This window comes from Sinocyclocheilus rhinocerous, unplaced genomic scaffold (genome assembly GCF_001515625.1).
Source record: "Sinocyclocheilus rhinocerous isolate Xijiao unplaced genomic scaffold, SAMN03320098_v1.1 scaffold1053, whole genome shotgun sequence".
NCBI classification, from domain to species: domain Eukaryota; kingdom Metazoa; phylum Chordata; class Actinopteri; order Cypriniformes; family Cyprinidae; genus Sinocyclocheilus; species Sinocyclocheilus rhinocerous.
In genome coordinates, this window is record NW_015638958.1 from 1,701,054 (window position 1) to 1,727,989 (window position 26,936).

The 26,936-nt window shown below is 36.4% G+C and overlaps 1 protein-coding gene across 1 annotated transcript; it reads right to left on the reverse strand.

Annotated features, from left to right (window-relative positions):
• Nucleotides 1-9,106: 9,106 nt before the first annotated feature.
• LOC107750358 (tetraspanin-17) lies at nucleotides 9,107-26,315 on the reverse strand. Its single transcript, XM_016565711.1, has 8 exons — nucleotides 25,825-26,315; nucleotides 18,442-18,492; nucleotides 17,175-17,321; nucleotides 16,739-16,909; nucleotides 16,395-16,520; nucleotides 15,044-15,091; nucleotides 13,773-13,889; nucleotides 9,107-12,909 (listed from the first exon to the last, which is right to left on the reverse strand). The coding sequence occupies exons 1-8, from the start codon at nucleotides 25,909-25,911 to the stop codon at nucleotides 12,844-12,846; spliced, it is 813 nt and encodes a 270-aa protein (XP_016421197.1). The 5' UTR covers nucleotides 25,912-26,315; the 3' UTR covers nucleotides 9,107-12,843.
• Between the last annotated feature and the right edge of the window lie 621 nt (nucleotides 26,316-26,936).

A 26,936-nucleotide genomic window follows, 5' to 3' on the forward strand; every position in this document is an offset into this window, starting at 1 on the left:
GTTGACAATGTGTTGAATTGAGGGAAAGAAAAAGAGAGAATGACTAATCTTAGAGATGATCAGGCCTCACATGAAGTCAATCCCTTTCCCTCCACACTGCTCAACAGGAAGCCACCATAATGTGATATAACACTTCAAAGAAAATGTTACTGCCTCAAAATTAAATTCTAGTCCAAGGGAACACTTTCAAGCTAACAGCGCTGAAGATCAAGTTTTTTTTCCCCCATTCTCACAAGATAGATTCATGCTGAGAACCATGAATCCCACAGAGATGAGCAGTGTAAAACATGAATGAACACGACCCTTCGACCTGTGCCTGAGAAAAGTTTCTTCCTTCAGTACTAAGTTGCTTTAAAATGTTTTCTTAAAGGCATAGTTCACCCAAAAATTGAACATTTGTCGTTGTTTATTCACACTCATGTTGTTCCAAACTTGTATGACTCACTTTTGTCTGTATAACACAAAAGCAGAAGTTCTGCAGAATACCCTGGCCAAATTTTTTTATATAACGAAAGTTTTAAAAAGTACTGGAGCTGTGAGGAAAGTTCACCAGTAGTCGATATGTCTAGCTGGTTAACCAGGTGATCCAGTTCACAAACCCAGTCTGAGCTTAATGATCCAGTTGCAAAGGTTTATCAGTGAAAAACAACAAAAATATTGTCTGTTCATTACACACAATTACCATAAGGATATTTAATTATAGTAATTATAGTAAGACTTAATTATAAGCTGCTTGTATTACACTATTATGGTGCTTTCACATCCTACATAAGTTTGACAGCCTCATTTCCCAGTCACTTTAACTATTTTAAAACAAGTGTGTTCCAAGTAAAAAGGAGATCCATACAGGTTTGAAACAATAATGATGAAATTTTAATTTTCGGGCGAACAGACTGATTCCAGGTAAAATAAATTATATCTCACCAAAGTAAACCAAAGCCTCCAAAATATGATGCACTACTGACTGTTACTGACTGAACCGAAGGCTATATCAATACATATTGATTTTCATCATCAGAGAACTGTTCCTACAGCTAAAATATGATTGATAGTGTGTCAAATTATGTTGATAATATAACACTAGAGGACAAAACATAATCCCTGGCAATTCAGAGTGAAGAATCAGGCAAATAGCCTACAGCTCCTCCTTAAATGGGTAAAGAATGAAATATCTGGAATTGTTTGTTAGTGTTACTTTTAAATAATATAAAGCAGCAGACAATGGCTTTATAAAAAGACTATTGGCTCTTTTCACTGTAAGACGGCTGCCATATTGAGCATTATGATTTCTCCAATTCAGTTTTTAGACAGCTGGATAAATGGATAAAATGACAGAAGCTTAGTGAAAAATCAAAACTGACAATCTGTGCACTATGGAAAGTAAAATTAAGGCAGTTATCAATGTTATTCACAACGTATCACTGAGAAGTGGATTTGGACCAATTTAGCTGTCAAATGCTAGTAGCAGCAATTCTTTTAGGTGAGCTATTGAACGGTCAGAGAGAAGATTCATTAGAAGCATCTGGAGCAGAAAGCGTAGGGACCTAAAGCTCTTAGAAAGAAGCCTTGCTGCACCCAAACAAAGCACTAGGACATAAGACCTTCTTTCACTTCATATTGAACGCTGTTCTCACCTTGCTTGACACAACAACCTTCTGAGCAATATCTCTGCTTAAGTGAGCCTATTTCATACAAACTTTATCATTTGGATAAAAGGCTGCGGAGCTTGAATATACCAACCTTTTATAAGACGTTCTTTGAGATTCATTCCTGTTGAAAAGAACAGCATATATTGTGTTTTGAACGCTGGTCCTCAGCATGGTATGGTAGTTTGTCCTTAGGGTGCAAACCACAAACAACTAGTTCGCTGCTTAAACAACAAGGCCATGTTACGTGAACAGCTTAACCAGCACTGAAATGTTCAATACAAGTTAATGTATCGACAGACATTGCTCAGTTTGTAAAAACAAGCAAAAAACGTGTTTATATTATATGGTGCATTGCACCTGGAGAAACATTAGCCACAAACTTAAACATTATTTGTTCACTCGAAACTAAAAGAATCACTTAGCAACCTTGTCTATTCAAAATCCAAAAGCAATCAGCAGTTCTCGGTGCTGCCATATTGAGACCACATGATGGCCTGTAATTTATTACTACTACTATTACTATCTTCATTAATATTGTTGACTTTATATGTCACTTTCAGTCAGTGCTTAAGGTGCTTGTCAAAGCATGAAGATAAAAGTACATCTAAACACAAAAAATACGTAAAAAAACATATCACACATCCTTGGTGAGCATAACAGACTTAATTCAAAAACTTCTTACTGAGGTTGATTGCTGTGAATTGTTTGTTTTTATGAAATGAGGGAAAAGTCTAAATTATTTTCTGTCATAAACAGCATATTACAAATGCTGTCATAAGAACTTATCAGTTTTAAACCAGGAACCATCTTAAATTAGAATGTACGTTCCTTGATTATCTGAGTTGCAGACTATAGTTTAGATGCTTTCTGAAAGCTTTTGCCTATCAGTTAGACTGGCCATATAAATATGTCTGTCTCGACAGTTTGTTGATTTGCTAATCATTGCACTCAGCAAACTGTTGAGCGTGGATGTTTACCAAGACTCAAACTGTCACAGAAAGTACAAGAAGATAATACCCACATTCACCGCATGTTTTCTATCAAAAGCAAACAGAGAGAAGGACAGATTAAATATGGGGCTGAATCTGGAATTAACACACTCCAGCTTGAATCTATCAAGTGTTCAAAGAGCTATCTCTGTTCCTGAAGCTAATCGAACCTCGCTTACCATCTTCTGGCGTGTTTTTGATAAGGAAGCCAGACTCCTCTGCCGGTGGAGCTCTGCTGTAATCTGTGTAGTCAAGGAGAAACTCTTTTCCGGTTTGGAGTGCAAATCTGATGCATGACCTTATTGCAGGGTCAGCCGTAGATCAGAAAAGACTGAAAGTTCATTTGCATGCTTACGTGCGCATTTTCATCACAAGATGCCTTTTATCTTCATTATGACATTCCCTAAGCTGTTCCGAAGACAAATGGCACGTAAAGCAGACTTTAGTGTTTTAGTCAATATTCCCCACCACCCAAGTATTCCATTATTCTACCCCGACCATAGATCATGGATCAACTCCATCACTGTAAAAAGCACTTTGCCTTGTTTAAAACCAACAAAGCAAGGTTTTTACATGGGCTTTAAGTGGTTTGACATAAGGTTCTGTCAAATAAGAATGGCACAGGGCCTAATTTAAAAATGTAAAGAGCAGAAGCACATTAGTCGACAAGCTGCTGTACAGAATTAAGACAAATATGTTTTATGTAGGAAGCCAAGCTTGTGCCCTCTGAGACATTTAACACAAAAAAAGTTATCCACACAAAATGATAATAAACAACATAAATGTTACATAAAACACCTCAATACATAATTGATCACAAAAACTGTTGAAACAGAATTGTGTAATTTAGCATGACAAAACAGAACAGCATATGACAAACAGGTTTTTCAAAAATAATAGCTGTTTTCCAACAAACACTCCCGTCTGCCATTGATTGCTTTAAGTAATTTATAATCATGTTTGATGTCACACAGAAACCTTGCAGTTTTCAGTGCAAATTACAAGATGGCTCAAACTATTTACTTGCAATCAATTGCATTCAAATAGTTCGTTACTGTAAATGCACATACATTTAATAATACATTTTGTAATAATTTTTAATACTATATATCGTAAAGTAGCATTTTTATTGTAGACAGACAGACAGACAGACAGATATATAGATAGATAGATAAAAAGGCTGTAAAAATGATCATTTAAAATGCTTTATGGCTAAAAAAAAAAACAATTAATATTCACAATTGAAACATTCTCTTCCAACATTGTCACAAATGCTGTTGATTGACCTTAATTTGTATCAAACCCAGATTATTCCTTTAAAAATTCTACTATTTTTAGAGTGATATTTTTGAACCATGCACCAAAGAAGTATTATTGTATTGTTTGAAGTCCTTTAAGCTAGACTAAAGTCCTAGGTTTAATTCCTAGGGAATGCATAGATGTAAAGCAATACCATGACACCTGATTTAATTCCGTACATGGTATATATCAAAATTCCACTGAATTATCATCTGATACCACCACAGTAGTGTTTTATAAGGCCAGGAAGAGAGCAAAGCTCAACACAGAGCCTGGTGAAGGAGAAAAAGCCATAATAGGTGAGATCACATTGCATGCAGCCTCACAGGCGTGCTGTAAAATTATAGTGGGAGGTAATGCTGAGGGCATCCATATAAAACAGACATTACATTAAATGCGCAGGCTGTGAACAATGAGCCAATGTGCATAACGTTGCATGTGAAAATATTTCAGAGGTAATAAAAGCATGTTATAAAAGCGGGGTAATTAGAGCTGTGAGAGCAGCACTTAACCGAAAGGGAACATTTAATGTAAGTTTATGAGAGCACTGAATCACAACCCCGATTACAAAACCAGATATTACACATGCAGTTTTGTATAATCATGCTCAATTCATATCTTGCATAGCTAAAGCAAAACTAAAAAAGGGGACAGAAGCACGCATCGGATGGGTGTTTCAACAAATTAAAGCTCGGATGGGAGTGCCAACATACCGTATATATCCACATGCTCTTGTGTACATTCAGACTGAGCATCATTCTGTGGAGCATCATCACCCTATTGAAGTAAGAACACGTTAAGAACAGCAAAACTCTCAATCGCATTAACTAATCTTCCCATTCATTGAACAGCACTCTGATTCAATTGGTTAAAGCTTCCTGGCAGCCACTGGATATCGAATCGAATTACGCAATCATCCAATCAATCCATTACGAGCAATAAATGCCATGAACTTTCTGCTGGACGGAGGCATCTCCGTGACACAGCCACTCGCCATGGGTCAAGATGATGGACGACTGAACCATTTGATAAGAAGCCAGAGTAGCGTGGAAAGTGTGGGAGATACGAATCAATTTCGAGTCATTTGCAGGACTACACAGAGAGGGAAAGCGAGAAACCGCTTGGAGGATTCCCAATTCTCCACAGGAGGGACCTTCCCTGTCGGGCTTTATCGGAGTCACGCAGCGATGAAAAGGCCTCATGCCCTCGGACACCAACTCGCTCTCAAAATCCCCTCGATTTTCACCCCGATCAGAGTAAACAGTGTGATTTTGTTGCATGCTGAACATGGCTGACCCTGTTCTCTTTATTAGCTTTCAGAGAAAAGCCACCAGCCAGCGTTAAACAGAACACATTACGTTTTAAGACACATTCATTCCCTCTTTTCCCGGGGAGCGGCGGAAACCCAAGCGCATCTCCCCTTCTGGGCGGTTACGCAGCTGAAAGAGTCTCTCAGATAGCACCCACATGAAACGACAGGGAGCTAAGAGGCGTCATGTGATGGTCGCCTTGTTCTAGTCAAGTGACGCAGGTTTGACGGCATCACTGGCTGAATGGAAGCCTTTGAAATTGCCAAACTAACATGGCTCATGCAGCCCATAAATAAACAGTCGATTCCATGGTTGAAATCAACAATCATCATGATTCACTTTACAGACTTACGAGCTGCTGCAACGGGCCACACGTGTGATGATTTGGATTGAATTAATACAGCAGCGTTTAATGGCTTGCCAATTGGATAGATAACGTTCTAGCTCCAAGTAACAGCATTTCAAAGATGAAACATGTCTCCATCATTATCTCAGCCTAATGGATAGATCTTTCCTTTCAAATGAAAATAACACTGCTCTGTTGAATTACACACACGTGTCCAAATATTTTATGTCTTCTGCAGCCACTCTCTTCTAATTATGTTTAGAGAACAGTCATGAGGTTTGAAGACGAATCAGATGAATCAGTTCACTGCAAAACAATATAAAGTCAAACCAAAATTTATTCAGACATCTTCAAAATGTCTCACATTATCACAGTTTATCCGCTATAGTTTAGAAAATGGTAATAAAATATGACAAGTTAAACTCTTTCAGAACAAATTCATCTTGATAATGTCAGATTACTTTGATAGAAGGGTATGTTATTGATTACAATCAACCAAAAATTATTCAGCTGTTAAATTTAAGTGCACAATTAGATAATACCAATTACCAAGCAATGCTTAATTTTGTTCAGTCTGTGGTGTAAAAACTTCACATTAGCAATTAAAGAAAAAACACTTAAGCAAAACATGGTCAAGTCAAAATATCTTAAATTTTCAGCCCACTATTTCATCCCACTTTTTCTTGGTTAAAACAAGAAAAACAATTTGTCTGTAAGTCTTCTGAAAACAAGTATACATATAAGATAAGTTGCTTCTCAAGCAATTTGTCTTGTTTAGATGATCTTAGATATTTTTACTGGGGGGGGGGAAAGGAAGGACCCAATGCCATTAGATTTTATACAGTATAAGCAAGCACACTATAAACCTTAATCGTGTCAAATGAATACAATTTTAATTAAACACTGCTTGAAATGTCAAACCTATTTGAAAATAAAATAAAATACAATAATAAAACAAAATAAAACGTATTAACTCAAAATGATCAAGTACAAAAGTGGGGTTTTGAGAAATACCCATAATTCTTTGAACTTGAATTTAGTAAGTAGAAACAGCATTTTATGGTAAACCTGAGTCTGCATGCTGCAACTTCAATGGTTAAGCCCGTTGTTTGTAATTACCACATTAGATAAACTTGGGTAAACACAGGTTTTGAGAAGTATCATTATTTCATTTGTGATAACGACTTTACTCCAAGATTTTAAATGAATTTAACCTGTTGGGGTTTGCAGTGTTGAAGGTCTATACTCACGGTCACAAGTCACATTGTAATTGTAAGAGTAAAAGCCTGTTTTGATGATACAAAACAAATAAAAGCATCTTGCACCAATTCTATCCAATATAGATGCCATTGTCACTCAAACTGTGCTTTTAAGAAAGCTATAAGCGAAACTAGCAATCGATAATACTGTGATTCTTCAAGAATTAAGTGTAGCATACTGAAACTGAGGCGCCAAGGCCATTTCAGAAGTTAATCTATCATCAAACCAGGCTTTCTTTAAGGTTAGACCACAGAAATAGATTGAGCCAGAGACATCTTAAAGTCCTATTGAAATGTCACATTCCTGCTTTGAGACTTTGAGTAATCCAGTCAAGGTTCAGCCATATGTTGAAAGGGCACAGGGCACATAGGGGGGAAACAGATCAGAAGTTTTCCAAGGGAAAAAAGCTACAAGGAATCTCCCTGCCTTTAGGCAATGCTGTGATGCACCTCCAATCTGCTGATCCTATCGGAAACATGCTCTCTGGAAAATATCAAATACAGAGCCTTGGTTGGTACAGGAACACATCGACAGAAAAATCCCTCCGGTCATATACGCTCAATATTTCATCATAATTTGATTTGACTTCAATTGGTGGAACATGCTAGAAAAGCAGTATGGAATCTAATTGAGTCTCTTTATCTGCGGGGGGCATCATTTTAAGGAGGTGGTCTTGATAATGTCACTATACTGCTTATTGACATGCACAGCATGACGTCACCTTCAAAACACTTCACAAGAGGGTTAGCAAGTAATTACTGAAAGCTTCACAACCAAAACATTCTGAAAAGAAAACCATTCGAAAGCCATTGAAGGAGTAGCAAATAAACAAAGAAACCACAAACAAATATGCTAAATGAAAACCAGCAGATGGTGGACACAGTATTTACTGCTGCATGTGCAGAGAGACCATGTCAAAGAGCACGTAAGCGCATTAAAGCATCTGGTAAATGGCGCTCATGCAGTGTTTCTGCTTTACTTGTGTCAGCATTACACAATATTGTGCAAACGAATGATGAGATAATAAAGAAGAAAATGCTTTTAGGTGAATTTACAGGATTTAGCAGCTGTTAGGAACTGTGAAGGTTTGTCGCCATCTGGTGGTCATCGTGAAAATGACATCAGTGTAAAACCTCTGTTTTTATGGAATATCGATGTCCTTCAACATGTGCAGATGCTGTCCATCACTCACTTTTTATAACAGTTTTTAACAGTAACTTGGAATGGCATAAATGACTTTACTATTTAAGAAATTGTTCACCCAAAAATGAAAATTTGCTCCCCTTCAGCCCGTCCAAGAAGTGTGCACCAATGGAGCCGCTGCAGTGAATGGGTGCCGTCAGAATGAGAGTCCAAGTAGCTGATAAAAACATCACAACAATCCACAAGTAATCCACACATAAGGAATAAATTGTAATTGTAGGAAACAAATCCATCATGAAAGCGTATTAACTTTAAATCATCACTTTCGCCAAATTAGTAGTTCATAATCCATGATAATGCTAATGATGGATTTCTTTCTTCATATGATGTTAATTGATGGACTGGAGTAATGTGGATTACTTGTAGATTATTGTGATTTTTTTAGCAGCTGTTTGGGCTCTCATTCTGACGGCACCCATTCACTGCAGAGGATCCACTGGTGAGTATGTGATGTAATGCTCAATTTCTAAGAAATCTATTCCGATGAAGAAACAAACTCATCTACATCTTGGAAGGCCTGAGGGTGACTATTGTCAGCAAAATTTCTATTTTTTTGCATGAACTATTCCTTTAATGTTTAAATCTCTGGCATGAAAATATACATCTCACTGCTCTGTAATGTGGCTATTGTGACTGAAAAAGTACAAAAATTTAATAAAATATAAATGTAAAATGTAAATAAAAAAGTAATAACTGTAAACGGTTAAAAAAATATATTTAAAAAAAAAATGCTTAATTTTAATGTCAGTAATGTTAACCCAATTTAAAAAAACATTTCCGAGAGAGAAAAAAACCTAAAATAAACACTACACATTAAAATAATACATATAATTTGTCATTTATTAACATGTATAATGTACTATTTCATTAACTATTTAAAAGAAAATTATTTGTAACACCATTGACAAAATAACAGGTCAGCCAATGGTAAATTAAATGCTTTCTTAAAACCATATAATTTTGTATGACCTTGTCACAAATGAGAAACAAAAGCTAAATAATCTAGCACATTAGGTATAATGCATGATTGATGAGTTCATTTTGGAAATAAAAAACAGCTGGGAATGTCACCATAATTCTAGAACGATCCACCTATGAAGTAAAACCAAACAGATCTTCAGTCAAATGTTTGACAGAACATGCAGATGAAAGACACTGAGTTAGAATGTCATAAATCCATTTTATTATGAAAAAGAAAAAGCATATCTTGTATAATGGTATACAGTGTAACAGACCATCTCCCAGAAGAAAAATCCATTTGTGGATGCCACCAATAAATCAACCTTTGGACAAGAATTACAAAAAAATAACATCAAATAAAACAAAACCACTGGGAAACAGTGGCACCGCTATGGTTTCCAAATATGATCCTAATTTTCTATAGATTTTTTCATAGAGTGAAAATCCCACATTAATTATGAGTGTTATTATAGGTTAGTACAATCATTGACTCAGAATAATGGAGGAAATGCTTTAGGCCTGCAAGTGCAATATTCATTATCCAGTTTAAGAGGGTATTTGGAGTTATGCTAATATGAAATTATCGGATAATGAAGACTAAGTCAATAAACTAGTTAAAGGACATCTGATTACAGCTGAGAACCGTTTGTTTGCAGAGTCCTGAAATAGTGCTGCCCATAATGGGACTGGATAAGTTTAAACATGTTTAAAAAACAAAAGTGTCACTCTCACCATTCAAACAACAAATCCACATTATATTTTTTTGCATTCCGTGACTTATAAACAAAATGATCCTTTGCCTAAAAAGCATCTAAAGAAAAGCTGAGACTGTGAGAGAAGACCTGCTACCGCTACTGACATGTTTGTGTCGAAGATACTTAAAGTTGGGTTTTTTGCAACTCCTCTAAAAATGTTCACAATGGTTGCATTAGAGTTATGACTCCCCAAATAACCACGTTTAAAGTCATTTCTCCATGATGAGGTAGAATCCAAACATTTCTATGAAGACACTTTGAAAATTAGTATGGGAATGTAAACAAAACAAAACTAAAAATCTTGAAGGCTTTTGCCATTCATATTTCAAAGCGCATAAAAGTGACAAGTGTGATGTCAAGAATCATGTTTGGAAAAAGCTCAAGACATCTTTAAATCATTGAAAAACTCTTCCGATATGCATTCACAATCACAAAATGTTTACCATCAACGCAGTACTGTTCTGTACAACTGTTCTCGATCGGTCGACAGAAACTCCAGCTTATCCGAAAAAACTGTGCTTAAAGATTTGCAAACATTTCGAATGGCTGTAATGTAGAAACTACCACAGCTGGTACAGAGAAAGGCCAGCAAAAAGGCTCAATGGTTTTAATACCAATCATCAAAACTGTTTCTGATGAACCAGCACAGAAAAACCGCTGAAATGCAAAATGCACTTCATAAAACAATTTTGCCAATGCATGCACAAGGAATGTCTAATTCACTACACGAACACAGATTTGCCATGTTTTTCAGTTGTGTGCCTACAGTCAGACAAACATTAATTTTATTCACATGTTTGTGCATTGCACTTTGAAGGGTAAGATATATATGACATAACATTAGTAAGAGATGATCTTTACATTCATGATATGCAAGAGGCTCCCTCAAAAGGGAATGTTAGAGTTCTTTGTTAAGAAAAAAAGGCGAAAAGACAGAAAAGGCCATTGCATGATGAAGAAAAAATAAATAAACACAATATTTTGAGTGAATCTCACAAAAGCATGTCCTGTTTGCAGTTCACCCCAGAATATATGTTATTTTGCATAAAGAAAATGAAGCTTATTTTTAGGACCATTAGGATTTTTTGCAATGCGGCAATATTTTCAGCCCATTTCCATCCTAAATTCTCATCACCTCTAGAGTTACTTTTGAAATTATTTGAATTCTCTTTAATCCGATTCATTAACTTCTTGTTACTTTAATACATTATTTTTCTGTAACACAAATATTTTTAAAATTAAATCAACAGCAGTACAACAAAATATCATTATATGTATAAATATTTTGTCAATTAAATAACATCTTTATATATATACATTTTTTTAATTATATTAATGAGAATTTGGGAGTAAATGTGCTTCATTTTCTTTACGCAAACTATATTTTTCCATTTGGTCTTTTATGTAGGATAATGAAATGCAACTTGGACATGTTCTTGATAGCTTTCCCTAAATCTCATCTATTTCGGTGCATAAAAAGGGGGTTAAATATCATCTTTAGCATGTAATCTTGTATCGGCATAAAAGATTTGCCTCTTATATACCGAAATCTCCCAAAAAGACCACAGAAAAGAAACCTCACATTTTACTAAGCGCTCTGATAACACAGGTTATATAGACCCTTGAAACAAGAGCAAAGCTTTTTAAACAGATGAATCGGATCAGTCTGGCTGACATGACACTCCACTGCTAAAACCATCAGAGCACGTTCTACACACGCAGTCGGCAGTACATCATTTATCTTACTTTGCACATTATCAGCGTTAAGGTCGTGACTCCTTCTCAACACAAGGGGATTAACACGGCTAGGTGGAAACGCACTGGTATGGTATTCATAATGGGATGGACACACATCCACACACATATATGTGCATGTGTTTAAAGAGGTCTGCATTGCCATGCATTATTTTAATAGATGATTGCATGCATATGGCGCGAGCAAGAGAGACTGAACAGTAAAAAAAAAGCCTTCCTAAAGGTGCTGTGTAACTGTCGTTGGCTTCTGCTACCATCTCTATAGGGCTCAATAAGGCATGTGATCATACGCACGGCTAATTCAATCTGTCCGCTTCATGTGCACTCACGTCAGATTCATTCGCAAAGAACTCTGCGTGATCTGAAGTGTGTTTCCCAGAGGGAATGTATACCTCATGATTTCTTTAAAAAGTTCAGTTGGTTAGTATAGCGATGTATATTTTCTATGAGTTAAAGCAGCATCATATTTATAATAATACATTATTAGTGTCACTATAGTATATCACTATCAAGCAGAGTAGCGAAAACAAAGATTCATAAGCAAGTCTGGGAAAGCGGTTAAGTCTATTTATACTCACAGAGACAACCAAAAGAACGAGAGAAAATGAATAAAACATAGCTATACAGACAAATAACAGACCATTTCTCCACCTCCCCGACAGTAGTGGTAGAACTCACAAAAATAAATGCATTACGTGTAATTATCAAGTACGTCATTCTAATTAGCTACCCTGTGCAACAGAGAGCCAATCAGAGGTAAGAGTCCAACTGTCCATCCGCTCGAATGACTGACAAACAGAATGTGTAAAAAGTTGAACCCACACAAGTATACAGTGAAATGCACTGCTGTAAGGCTTTGTTCAGTTCATGGCTCCTCTGTTTAAAGTCCCAGTGGTTGATTTGTGTGTTTCTCTAAAAGAAAGTCATCCAGAGGTTAATGAAAACACCCTCCACTTGACATTATTCGCCAGCACGGAAGAGTGTCTGGTGAACGTTTTAATAAGGGAAAAAGAAAATAGAGTTCGATCAAGAGACAGCTGCGAGATCACAGATAGCTTGATCTCAATGTGACATCTCACGTTAAGCTCCTTCTGGACAGTCTCCATAAGAGCTTGTTTTCAGATAAGGAACCACAAAAAAATAAAAAAAAGACATAGATGGACAGTCCATTTTGTAAAGTCAGCTAACATACAACGTCCGTAGGGTGAAAAGGGCGGAATTTCCCAGCTCAATGGTGTGTAAACACTAAGTGCTGATTTGCAATTAGCTCTCTGCCATAATCAGAGGTCACTGTCACCTGTCGCCCTCTGCAAAGGGTCACCAGTTGGCTTTGACCGCTCTGATGTCGCTCACCAGGTTCTGAGCCAGACATATCCCAAAAATCTGAAACATATTTTAAAAGAAGGCATCATAATGGAGAAAAAAATACAATATACATTCAAAGTACTCTCACATTTAGTTAAATTACCTGACAAGCTGAAATATCCCTATAACCTATAGTTGTATTTTACTAAAACAGTAATATAGAAATATATTATATATATATATATATATATATTTAAAATAAATTGTTCGTGTATACACACACACACATAAATATACACACACACAATAACTTAAAAATGTATAATAATAATAATAATAATAATAATAATAATAAAAAAAATTAAAACTTTAGGATAATTAGGATTTTTAGGACTTTTTAGAACATTTTCATGACAATAAAGCATATTTTTCTTGCCCTTCCTCAAATGCAAGCCTTTGCAATCTCATTCACTCTCTGACAAATAATGACACAATATTTAATTTTTATCACGTATTTCTAAGTATACATTGTAGTATATTTGTTGTACAGAATAAGAAATAAAAGCAACATAAATTAAATGCATTATATGATTAAAAACAAAACTGCAATTCAATTCTGTATACAGTTTGTTCATTACAGTAATAATAATATTGAGGAGAAATGTACTGGTATGAAAATACCACAATGCAAATTTACATTTGACATTTTTTCTTTTGATTTTGGGGTAAATTATGAGCTGGAATTTTTAAGATTCATCCATTATGCAGGAACTTAAAGCTGAATTTTAAGGTTTAACCAGAAGGTGGCAGCATAACATTCATTCATGTGGGACCATTTTAACACTCAGGCCTCATTCAAGCAAGTCTGTTCAGTCTGTCTTTACTAAATCTTTAAAGGATGTTTGCATGCTTTAAACCATTTTCATTAGCATTGTCCTTACCTGTAATAATGCAATCCCCACAAAAATCCCAGCAACAATGATCAGATTGTCCTGAAGCCACTTTTCAAACTGCCCCACGCAGCCCTTTGTATAAATGTACTTCTGCTGATCCAACTCCTATTAAAAAGATTATTCAAAATAGAACAGCACTTAATGGAAAACGTCAGATCATGTATGCGCCATGTAGCATATCAGTGTTTGCTCCTCAGAGTTGAACTTTAATCTTTACTCAAGTCCAGGACAAACAACTAGGCCTTCACCCGGGTGGACCTGCGCATTAACCTATTTGAGAACAAATATCCTCTCTGGAAAACTGGAAGAACTCACTCCCACGCTAAGTAGACGAAAAGTCACACAGCTCACCACATATAACCTAACACAGGGAAGATCCAGTTTGTATTACACAGCCATACAGGAATGTCTTAACTACTGTCTATCGAATTCTAGGAAGGAAGGGAGATGAAAAGGTGTAATCTGGAGCTGTCAGTGACATTTGAAGGTGAAGAAAGAGAAAGCCACACAATTCAGCTTTTGTGAACCATACAAACATGTTCTTCCAAAGAATCTTTGTCCCCCCAGGGAACACGACACAAAAGACTTTAGAAACGTATCGCCAAACCGGTAGGAAGTCAGAGAAAGCCAGTGAAAAGCTGTATGACAGTTAACTGCTTGAACTCATTCATCGCAGATCTTTACTTCAGATACTTCTCTTTTTCTTGTTCTCTTCAAAGCCTTCCTCCAGATGTTGAACAAAGAAATGCAGAATATATAAAAGTATGATTCTTTGAGCAAACATTTGTTTATTGTATTTTCAATACGTATTGTTCAAAACAACAAATCAATTAAAAAACACTATAAAACCAGAGTGAATCTCTCCAAAGGTGGATTGTGAGAGAAAGAGTATCCATGGATACAGTATAAGTACTCTGTACCATGGAGAGACCGTGGTGAACCGTGGGTGCAGTGTCACTCCACCCATTCTGAGCGGCACTGGGCTGGCATAAGCCACTGACTTCCCAATTATAGAGCTCCACAATTTCCCGTGGATATAACTAGAAGCTAATTATCACTTTTAAAGGCTTAAACTGTTATTAAGGGGGCGAACAAGAGGAACTCAAATGCTCTCAGAATCTCTTACGCGCTTAACCCTTCTGTGCTCCTTTCACAGGGTGGTCAGACACAACACAATTTATACACTATAACGTGTTTTTTATCATTTTGAATATACTATGCACAACTGTAACATTTCTAACTTGTAATAACACACTCACCCCTTGAAGCCGCACATCATAGCCACATTGTGTATTCAGAACATCCTCCTAGAGAGAGAACAAAAGAGCATGCTCAGTTTATTTCAAAACATTTCTATACACTGTAAAAAACATATTTTTTTAATTTATTAATAAAACAAAGATTATTGGGGTAAATCTTACAAGGAAATAAAATGTTAGTCTTCAAAATTTAGCATGTTTTCAATGTGCCATTTCTGTGTAAGTATTTGTGAAATTTCCAAGCAATTTCTCAGTGAAATTTGTTTCAAAATAATTCCCACTCCATTTTTTAGAACAGTAAAAAAATTTACAACAGAATAAAACATAATCTGAAGTTCAGAATATAAACTTTCTGAAAAAATGTGTTAAGATAGAATTTAAATTCATTTGAATTGAATAGAGACCAGAATAGAATGGTAGTATAAAAATATATTTCAACAGAATAGGACAGAAAAATATCGTGATTTTAAATAAAACATTTTTTAAAAATAGAATAGAATGTTAGGGGAAGAATAGATTTTTTAAACAGAACAATATAGAACAATATAATAGAATGGGATATAATTATCATTTTAAAATAAAAAGAACTGAATGCAATACTTTAGACAGAAAAAAACTAGAATAGAATAGAATAGAATAGAATAGAAAAGAAAACTTTACAGGGTCAAGAACTTTTCTGAGAGGGTTTTATCATGCAAACTTTGTAATAGATAAACAACAGTATTATTATCATGCTAATTAAAGCACCACTTCTAAACATCTATCTATCCATCCATCCATCTCTCTCTCTCTCTCTCTCTCTCTCTCTCTATAGATAGAGAGAGAGAGAGAGAGAGAGAGAAAAAAAAAAAAGAATAGAATGAACAAATCCAATAAAAGTTCCTAGAAAAAAAAACCTGGATAGATGGATAGATAGATGTTTAGAAGTGGTGCTTTAGCATGTATTATTATCATGCTAATTAAAGCACCACTTCTAAACATCTATCTATCCATCTATCCATCTCTCTCTCTCTCTCTATATATATATATATATAAAGAGAGCGAGAGAGAAAAAAACAAGAGAAAAAATAGTTGCCTCATGACACTAGTTACCTTAGCAATATTATCCCTAGTTACACACTAAAAAATGCACATCTCACATGTGTTGTACCACTGAACTACAATCCTTAGCTACATCCTGTTATTCCCATAAAACAGACCAACAAATAATACTAAACCTTTTTGAATGAGATCTATGAACAAACTTTAAAAGCTCAAAGCGTGCGGCACAGATTGTGAGGAATGACACTGTTAACATTGTGAAAAAGGAGCAGGGAAGTGCAAGTGGTAAACGATTGTTTCTGGCACTCACAGCAGGGTCTTTAACGCAACAGGAGAAGGGAACGCCACACCTTTCCCGGCTGGGGTTGGAGTCGGTGCAGTTGAAATAGATGTTCAAGTTCCAGTCATTCGGCCCATGAGCACCACAACACGACCACTGATGTGATACATAACATCAGAGGTGACATTACTATCATTATCATCATCTTTACATCATCACATAGCTGTAATTTACAGTAATGTTTTTCATATAAAGAAAGCTAAATGACTAAGCAGATGTCTCATATTTTCAAGAGCACACTTATATATCAATCCCATTCAAAATACACCCACAGCAGAGCAGAAAACGAGAGGGGACGAGAAGTGCTGACTCACATATTCTTGAGCAAAATCAATGAGGTTCTGGAGGTCAATGTCATCCCGATATGCTTTAACATTGTTGTTGATGAAGAAGTTCAGCTGGTCTTTGATCCAGTCTTTAAACACAAAGGCTAAAATGCCAGCTGTGAGCTCTAGGAAAAAGATGAGGCCCAAAAACACTGAAAACTAGAAGAGAAAACACACAGATAGAGTCAGAATTTTTAAGGGAAATAATTCTTCAATAAAAATAATTCTAATACATATCATGCCTCAGAAGGCATTTCAATTCTTTCTGGGTCACGGTGTATTCTTATGTAATATTAGCCAATTCATTTCATTTACACAATCGTTTCTGGGAACAAATAAACATTGAAATAAGTGAAGAGAGGAAAACAGGTTGCAGAAAAATGGGAGGCAGGGCTTGAAGGCCGGAGGCAAGGGTGGAACTCACAAATTTGAGCAGGAATGTGTTCTCCCGGAGCGCACCGATGCATCCGGCAAATCCGAGTATGAACATCACCCCTCCTACGACAATGAAGAGCCAGACAGGGTCGAAGCCGCCCAGATCTGTAATGGAGGAAATGTTTGACAGCACTCCCTGTGGGCCAGACACATCAGACAGAATTGTTGTAAGTTCACATCCTGACCTTAAAATCCTCCACCACCTGCTAGGCCGCCACAACTGACGGTGTTTGGGCAACGGTTTGCAGTGATTCATGCCTTCCACGTTTGGATTTCCACATCAGGGTGGAATCTGAGTTCAACCCCAGAACCAACAGCAGGTATTTGACCATGCTGACAGCGAATATAAACAAGGTTTCCTTTTTTTATCTGTTCTTGCCTGGTTTGTTATGATGGTGTTAGAAAAGAAGGCTCTGAAATCTGCCTGAACACTCATTTAAAATAAACAGAATTTCCACCAATCAAATTCAACAGCCTTAGTTCGATTCTTAATGCTTTATTTCTGTGATTAACATGTTGCAAATTAAAACTGAACCACTTTATTAATTATTTACATCATGCTACCAAGATGTTCCTTAATCGGCTGACATTAATACAAAGTGCCATATGGCCTACAGGTGTCTTTTAGCAGAACAATCAACGACTGAAATGGAGCAATTTCCAGGTTATTAATCAGCCAATTGACTTCATTCATTAAGTCGCCTCACATTAGTGTGAAGAAATTACATTCACCTTCCATGCATGAATACGTAACAGCAAGGGTGACCTTTTCCGAGAGGGACGACAAATCAAAGAGAGAATAGTCACAATAAATACAAAGCTTTATTGAGCTGTGCAGTACTGTTACAAAATAACAGAGACATTAAACTGCCATGGAAATAAATAAAAGATGCCACCCATATGCTCTCAAATGTCATGGGTATTAAAAGGGAGACTACAGACACCAAAAGAGAAAAAAGCAACATGGGGGATTCACAGAAGAGCTTTCAGCAAAAAGAGCACCTCAGAACATTTCACAAAATAAAACATGAAGTCCAACAGGAAAAGTTCATGCTAAATATTAATTTGGGCACTTAACAGACAGACTGAATGAGACAACAGGGTATCTGTAGGTAGTTTGTGCTGTTAAAGTGTGCTGTTGTCTGCTGTTTACGTCTATGATTATGTTGCTCAGGCAACCGCATGGATAATAATATTAGGAATCTGAGGCATGTCACCGATCCTTGTGTTACTCTGTATTTGTGTTTCCAACTTGCCTTTTCTGCCCAGGCCCAAAGTCCAATAGCCAGGAATGCAGCTCCCAGCAACTGCAACACACAAGCACACAACAGAATTTATCATATTTACAGCACTTATACAATTCATTCCTGCGCCATAATGGCAGGAGATTACTGCTGTGTGCAGACAGCACTGCTCTCTTTATCTGAGGGCAACCCATCTGAAAAAAAAAAAAAAACAGTCTTGGCGGAGATTCAATCAAAGATCCGGAAAACAGAGATTTCCCTGCATGCACTGCCATATTTGGCATAATGTTCCCTGAGAGGGAGCCAAGAAGACTTGTTTTTACCTGAGAGAAATCACTTGGATGCTACCGCTTACAGGAAACTATATATGTACAATAATGTTACTGTTTTGGCATGTGTATCCAACACGATCCAAGTCAAATCAATCTCTAAATTTACTATCACACTTTAAAGAGATGTTTTACAAAAAAAGAGCACCAAAAAACCTGCCATTGTTACAAACCTGTATGGCTTTCATTCTTCAAACTAAAAAAAAAAAAAAGCCAAAGGACCAAAATTGTAAAGTCATTAGGAGTGTGAGATGGATTGTCTTATGTATCATTATTTACTGATATGTGAGCTGACATTATCAACTCACAAAAAAACACACACACACATTTTGCAAACAAAGGCAGGGCAGAACCGCTGAACGTCTCTGAGCAACACAGAGAAGGGTTTCATTACTCAATGAATGAGTGAACAATTTAATAACACACTCATAAAGACAGTAATTAGTTTAAATTGTGAATGAATTGTGAATTAATTTGTCCACCACTGTATGAAAAAAGGCCTAAACCACTCAAGATACCAGAACAAAACCCTTTTTAAATCAGCAAAATATCATCTTATTATCATTGCTGACAAAATATTTAGAAATTTTTGCTCATTTTTAGTCCCACTCCTGACTGCTCTCACTAAAAAGAAGTTAAATATGTCTTCCCGCTCCCTTCCACAACTCCCACAGGCATGCAGACCTCTACCTATATCATAAAGTAACTCATATATCATGTGCACACCAGATTTCACGTCAATATCATTGATCATTCCAGACAAACCTACCATGGTCTGTCCTGATGATTTTTGAATATACACAACTGAAATTTGAAGCCTACATAATAGAGGACAATTCTCAGTGAATAACAACACAAGTTTCACAAAGCTATTGTACAGCTTCAGAAAACTTGGAATGTGATTCACATATTTCATTTGGTCTACTTTTCCACAAAAAGTCATACGCCACCCTTAGTAAACAGAAACAGAGGAGAGGGTACAGGAAATTACTAGAGAGATAGTGTGAGAGAGAAAGCGATAGAAAGAGGGGAATGGGATGAGAATTTGAACCAGAGCAGCACATGCACCAACCACTAGGCCAAGGCACCAACTAAAATCCAATTTTCCTTGGACTAAACCATGCAATAAAAGATGTTTCTCGGTGAGTCTGATTTACTGCCTGACCTTCTCGCTCTACTGTGTTATCCAAACTACAGATTCCCTGTCAAAACTCCAGCTGGGCTCTCAGCAGTGCATGTTTGACTGCAGGTTAGAGCAACGCCAGCGTGAGGGGAAACGTGACAGCGGGATGCTGAGAGTCAGAGGTCGGGTATCAGCAGCCGCAAATCCCATAATCCCATTTCCCCGTGGTCTCAGATAATCCAATGGATGGCTGGGACAGAGCTGAGGGCCAGTCATCCACTGCACACACTTTCTCTGTCAATACGTACCACTGACTCCCACTCATCCCTATCATGAAGACATCAGCCTATCTCCTCCACTCCTCTCGGTCCTGATCCAGGGGAGGCCAGTGATGTGTCGCCCACGTGGACATCGGAATTAGACACGTTCAAGCATCACAAAGCACTTAAACAGCTTATTTAGTTATTCCGGCCAAACAGAGGATGGCTGCTATCTCACACAGTGGATGATTAGACTTACAGTATCTCTGTATTATCATTAACAGCAGCCAAATAAACTCTTGGCTTAAACTCTCAGCACTGTGACAGTGAACAGAAACACTTTTTTTCCACCAGCTGTTACATCCATAAGAACTGCTTTTGCTTTTCCTCTCCTTGAGCCATCTTCTGACATCTTTATCTTTATTTGTTTAAAGAACTGCTGCACTGTCATGGAAACGTATACTTTTGGAAAGTCTGACTCTGTACATAGTAGTATTTCTGGATTTATTGCTAAGGCAAGCATCGATATTAATTTTTATTATATTAACGTACATGCACAATACCCAGTGTTGTTATTGTTGTTCTCAAAAACTAAAACTATTAAAAACTGTTTTTGGTAATTGCTGAAATAAAAATGAAAAAAATAAATATTTACTTTCAGAAATTAGATTAAAAATAATGAAAATAAATAAATAAATAAAGGAAATAAATTAGGTTAAGTTGAAGTACTAAAATTATTCAAACTGAAAAGAAAATAATTAAAATAGAAATATAAAATACTTAATAAAAATGACAAATGCACATATTAAAATGTAATGTAAATTATTCAATCATATCTTTAGCCGGGTATTTTTTTTTTGTTTTACAATTGTCACATTACATTTCTATCATTTTATCATGACTATGTGTACTATAACTTTTTTTAACTATCTGACTTTTGTTTGAATATTTGATGTGATATGATTTTCACCTGGTGGGTGATTAAAAAAACTCACAATCATGTTGTTCTTTCTACTATCTGTGGAACACAGAAGAAGATATTTTGATAAACTGTTTTTGCCAATGGCAAAAGGCAATGGGGTCCAAAACAACTTTCACTGTATGGGCAATGAAAATAGGTAAAGTCACACAACATATAGGTTTGTATCCACATGAGGGTGAGCAAATAATGACATAATTCTCATTTTTGTGTGCACTATGCCTTTTAGTAAGCACCTAGAACCCCCATAGAAACACACACAAAAAATACTCAGAAAAACTTAGCAACTGCATAGCAACATGCTGGCAATCACCCACAGCAACATTTTTTGCAATGGCAAACACCATTCAGATTTTCTTAAGAAAACTGCAGAAATCTAGTGCTGTCCTCGTACGTTTTGTTTTAGGTTAACCTAAGTGCCTAAGAGCCTGTTTTTGGTTCTAAATTGTTAGAAAATATCTTCCTCTGGCCTAGATTATGGAAATATTGAGTTTGTCGTTTCCAAAAGGATGGAACGTGACTTCTAGGGGACGAATCTCACTTGACGTGAGCTTTAATCTATTTTAAAACAACAGAAACTATAAAACGATGAACAATAGCAGTTCGTTATTACCACATAATTTCTGAATGTCAGCAGTGGCTCAATATCAGCACGTTAGAGTCGTTTTTAATAATTGATGGAACAGCGAGAGTGACTCTGGCTTGATTCACTTGTGTTTTAGTAAGAATGAGTCAATGTGTGTGAGTGAGAGTAGGGCCTGCTGGGAAATGGCATGGAAATAAACTCCCTCGCAGAGCAACAGAGGAAGAAGGGGGAACGGACATGTGGTTCCCATCTGCCGTATGAACCTGGAGGATATGAAAAGGAAAAACATACAAAAACACATGAGCTCTGCACGAGCACAAGCAAGGACACAAACACACACAATAACCACAAATGTGCATTGCTTTGTACACAATACACAAGCCACGCACATTAAGTGTGCAAACAAACACAGCAGTCAATGCTTTTGTCGCATCAGGGGCAGTGTGTGTGACAATAGCCGCACGGCCCCATCAGCTCCATAGCGAGAGGCTGAATGGGGTTCGCTGAGACACACACTCGGGCCCCTCGGACACTGTGGGAACAGCCCGTCCCCTCTCACGCACCCCTAAACGTCTTCATTTGAATACAAGACAAGGGGGCTGCGAGGCTCCCAAATGGAAAGGAGGAGACGACTTTGGAGAGGAGGAATTAAAGGCTGCTGGGGTGGAAAGGGGGGAGGTCTGACGGTGGGAACATTAAGATGTCCCTTCAAAAGCCTCCCGGGTAGATATCAGACTGTGATTACAGAGCGAGGCGTCTGTAATTACAGGCCATCAACTCGGCCCGGTCTGAGGCTAGCAAAGTGAGTGCTCTAGGGATCAGGTAGGTTTCTGTCCGATCAGACTGTCTCCACTTTAAACCAATCAGACAGGCATTAGACAGTATGGACGCACAGGGGTCAAACAGTCTGCTAAGACAAAAAGAGTCGAGAGGCAATAAAAGGTTTTCAGAAATGATGAGGGGACAATAAGATGACAAGAAGTAGTATGGCGATCAGAGGCTTAATTATTAATGCTACTGCTCATAATTAGGGTGAGGGATTTGAACGTAACCATAACACAAGTACGTAATTTATCCGGCTGAAGCTATGGACATGAATGATACCTCCAATCGTTATTCTGGAGAAGTCTACTATTAATTTTCTAAGTTGTACCATGTACAATTTTCTCCTGGCAGAGAATAAAATAGGCAAAAACTGATTAGATTTACATTGAATGAGGGAATTCAGCCATATCTGCAGTGGGAAGTAAGCAACAACTTAGCAACCACCCAGAACACCTTAGCAACCACATAACAAAAAATATGCAGAGATAAAAAAAAACATTCACCTTCACCCACAAAAGTGGTGACTTTTGCCTGGGTTAACACCAGTCACAATTTTCTAAGAAAATGTAAAAATCTAGTTTAAAGACACTTTTCACTCTCACAATAAGTCAACCAATGTATTTATTTCAATTTTTGTTCTCATAGGTATAGCTGAAAAATGAAAACTCAAGTTTAATTCAAACCTGCCGTGTAATTTAAGTATTATTTATACTTTTATAGTATTTATTGATATTTGTACAGAACACCTTAGTAACCACATAACAAAAAATATGCAGAGATAAAAAAAAACATTCACCTTCACCCACAAAAGTGGTGACTTTCGCCTGGGTTAACACCAGTCACAATTTTCTAAGAAAATGTAAAAATCTAGTTTAAAGACACTTTTCACTCTCAAAATAAGTCAACCAATGTATTTATTTCAATTTTTGTTCTCATAGGTATAGCTGAAAAATGAAAACTCAAGTTTAATTCAAACCTGCCGTGTAATTTAAGTATTATTTATACTTTTATAGTATTTATTGATATTTGTATATTTTGTTATGCAGTTTTGTTGTAAAATTTCTGTTTTAGTCATTTTAGTACTTCAACTTATTGCAAATTTTATTTCATACATTTTTTTAAGTTGAAGTTTTTCATCTAATATTTATATTTTATTTTATTTCAGCTATATTTCAACTAATGAAAACAATTTTTAATAGTTTTAGTTAACAATAACATCGCAACATCATTTTAACCATTTTTGTCCATACAATGAAAGTCAAAACAACACTGACGCTCATTGTATGTACATAAACATGCAGCTTCTTAAAATATCTTTTCTGAAAATATTTTCTGTGGTGTTCCACAGAAGAAAGGAAGTCATGTACGAAAGTGAGTAAATGACAACAGAACTTTCATTTTCAAGTGAATATTAAGAATTAGATTTGACTTTGGGAGAATTGCTCCTGAAAAGATCAAGTCAAGTGTTTAATTTAGCGACAAGAGGGTTGATTTCAGCTTCCAGGAGTATAGACTGACATTCTGGCCATGATTTGGTGAAAACACAGGCATCTAGGTTCCAACAAAACACAACAGGCTCTCTATAACGAGGGAACAATGGCAGTGGGAGGGCTAGCTGTTAAAGAGGACAGCGGATCATTATGCAAGGTTAACATTTCAGACGGGACAGCATTAAAGCATGAGAGGGCACTAATTACCCCCACACCCACCAGAGGGGTCTTCACTACCCCATTCAATACTAACCAATGAAGGCTGGAATTTATGACATCAAGAAGCTTAACAGAATCACACTCCAGGCGATGTGTTCACCCCAGAAGTGACTCATGGAAGCTTCCCGCTCCAAGACTATCCTTTTATCTCACGATTTATCACTCTCTTACAAGAAAACCATAGTGGGATTGAGCAACATGATTGGTTCTTCATGATGATGTAATGGAGAAATGTCCATATTTAAGGATTAAGCGTCACTTATGAGAGATACTTCACCGAAAAATTTTTTTAAAAAATCATAATTTACTCACTCTCAAGTTGTTCTGAACCCATGTAATTCTGTCATTACAATTGAACTGGATATTCTCCATACAATAAGTGTACCCGGCTGTCAAGCCTCAAAAAGGGCCATAAAAAGCACAACAACAGTCACCCAAATGGCACATTTGCTATTTTTCCAAGTTTCCATAAGCCAATGAATAGCTATAGCGCACAAGATATAGTCTACTTTAATAATGCCTTTACAGAGTTTTGGTATATTGACAGCCTTTGATCACTATGAACTCTCAATATATGGAAAACATCTATGTGAAGATTAGTCAAATAACAATATATTAATTTAATATATGAATTTATTCATATAAATATAATTTATATTAAATATTTAGATATATATTAAATATACTTAATACAATTAATGTAATATATTTTTATGTGAACTAAACATTTAATAAAGCAAAATATTCTTAACACTTGGATCAATAACAATGTTTTCATGAAATAAGTTTGGCTGGAACACATAAAGCAATAAAAATAAAATCAACCACCTAAAAGATTTGAATATCAGATAAAGAATAAGAACAGATAGCAGATGAAAGAACAAACACTGACATTTTATGATTTAGCATTACAATCAACATCACCATAACTGAACTGCTCAAGAACTGATACAATCAGCTTTCCTCCCAATCACTACAAAAATATGGGAAAACTGTTAGTGGAAAAGAGAAACATGGAAATAGGGGCAAAAACTGTATAATTTCCAACCCAGACATGGAAAAACTGAATGGTGTGAGGTAATCTCTGTTAAAGCTGTGAATTGACCCAAGCTCCCCCAACTAATGAGACCTGGATAATCCTATTTACCCTCCACTCCCCTCACCTCTCAATGGGATGTATTCTTCAGATCTGGAAAGGTACTGAGAAACCAAGATTTCCATAATCCATTCCCATGGGAAACAGGTGATGTATTTATTTAGTTTTTATTTTATTTTATTCATTTATCTATTTTTACCTGGATGAGTATTTGAGAATGTATCCAACATCATACACATCACTAGATCATGTACCATTCAAATAAATAAATATACAGCACTGGTACGATATATTTCATATTAAACACATTAATGTTACATGCTGTGAAATGAATGAGGCAAATGCCTATCCTGCTGAACTTGTTTTGCAATCCCGATTTGTTTAACGTTAGATGATGGAAACACACAATGAAAAGATTGTGGAGGCAATTAATTTGAGTTTGAGAAACATAATAAAAAGCAAATGAACTGCAGATCCACAAAACTTACCCAAAATATGATGTTGAATCCGAATAAGAAGTATTTAACACAGCAGCTGACCTCTGCTCCTTTAAAATGATGCTGTTTTCTGCTCATTTTGTCCAGGCCAGCTAACGCTGTTGCGTTGATTCAACGATCAGCTGCGAAAAACTAAACGGATCGGCAAAAACACGACTCGAAAACGATTCATGCATCTACAGTTCAGCCGAAGAGGCTGCGAACCAGCAATACAACACAAACCACAACAATGCACCATCAACAAACGCTGAATCTATTCATCAGTTTTTCAACATATAAACAACGCATGAGGAGTTAAATGGGTGGGGAAATTATTGTTCCGGGTCCCCCCTGATAAACCCCGAACGCTTTGGATTGGTGTCATGAGATGTGTTTGATATTTTAACCTTGTTGTGAATGTCCCGACGAAAACAATCCACAGCAATCTAACAATCCAGCAAGAACAGAGAAGCGCGACACTGCAATCAGAGGACACCAGCTCACTGTCAACTGAACAAGCTGTCATAATAAAAGTCCTCTCAGTATCCATTAATAGATTATTTATTTCACCAACAAGTCATTGTGAAATATAACGTGTCTTTCACAAGTATACAATGTATTTACCTTTTTAAAGTATTTTTTGCGATCTGTTTAGGTCGTCTTGAGTAAACAGTGTTTTTCCAAACACCAACTCCTAATGAATGTGTAAACATTGAGTTGTTTTTATACCTATAAATATAAAGAACCAAATTAAATATAACTACTATGCAGTTTAGTATACCACCTCTTCCCACTCCACCCCAAGCTTTTCCCACCCTGCGAGACTGTATTTTGCATAAATTCATTCACATTCATGTTTTTTTTTTTTTATTCTTACTTTTGCCCTTTCCTTTTGATTTACCCTTGGTTTCCTATATTTAATTCATCGTCTTTATAGTCCGTTACACTGCTACAAGTGTATACTTTGGCAATATTGTAAATGCTGATAAACATGCCATTATATCATTTAAAATAATTACAGACTGCTGAGGGGTTATTTTATTTAGTCACTTTCGGTTGTTGTTGTTATTTATCGTCGCTTATTGCTGTCATTGGAGCTGTTCTTGTATGCAGCATCTATGCAG

Bases quoted from the DNA above. Each gene is read 5' to 3' on its own strand.
- LOC107750358 (XM_016565711.1), bottom strand. From the start codon at position 25,911: ATGAGCAGAAAACAGCATCATTTTAAAGGAGCAGAGGTCAGCTGCTGT. The intron at 17,322-18,441 runs GCAAGTTGGAAA...TCTGGCCCACAG, and splicing joins TTTGGGCCTGGGCAGAAAAG to GGAGTGCTGTCAAACATTTC. The intron at 12,910-13,772 runs GTAAGGACAATG...AATATGTTTCAG, and splicing joins TGGGGATTGCATTATTACAG to ATTTTTGGGATATGTCTGGC.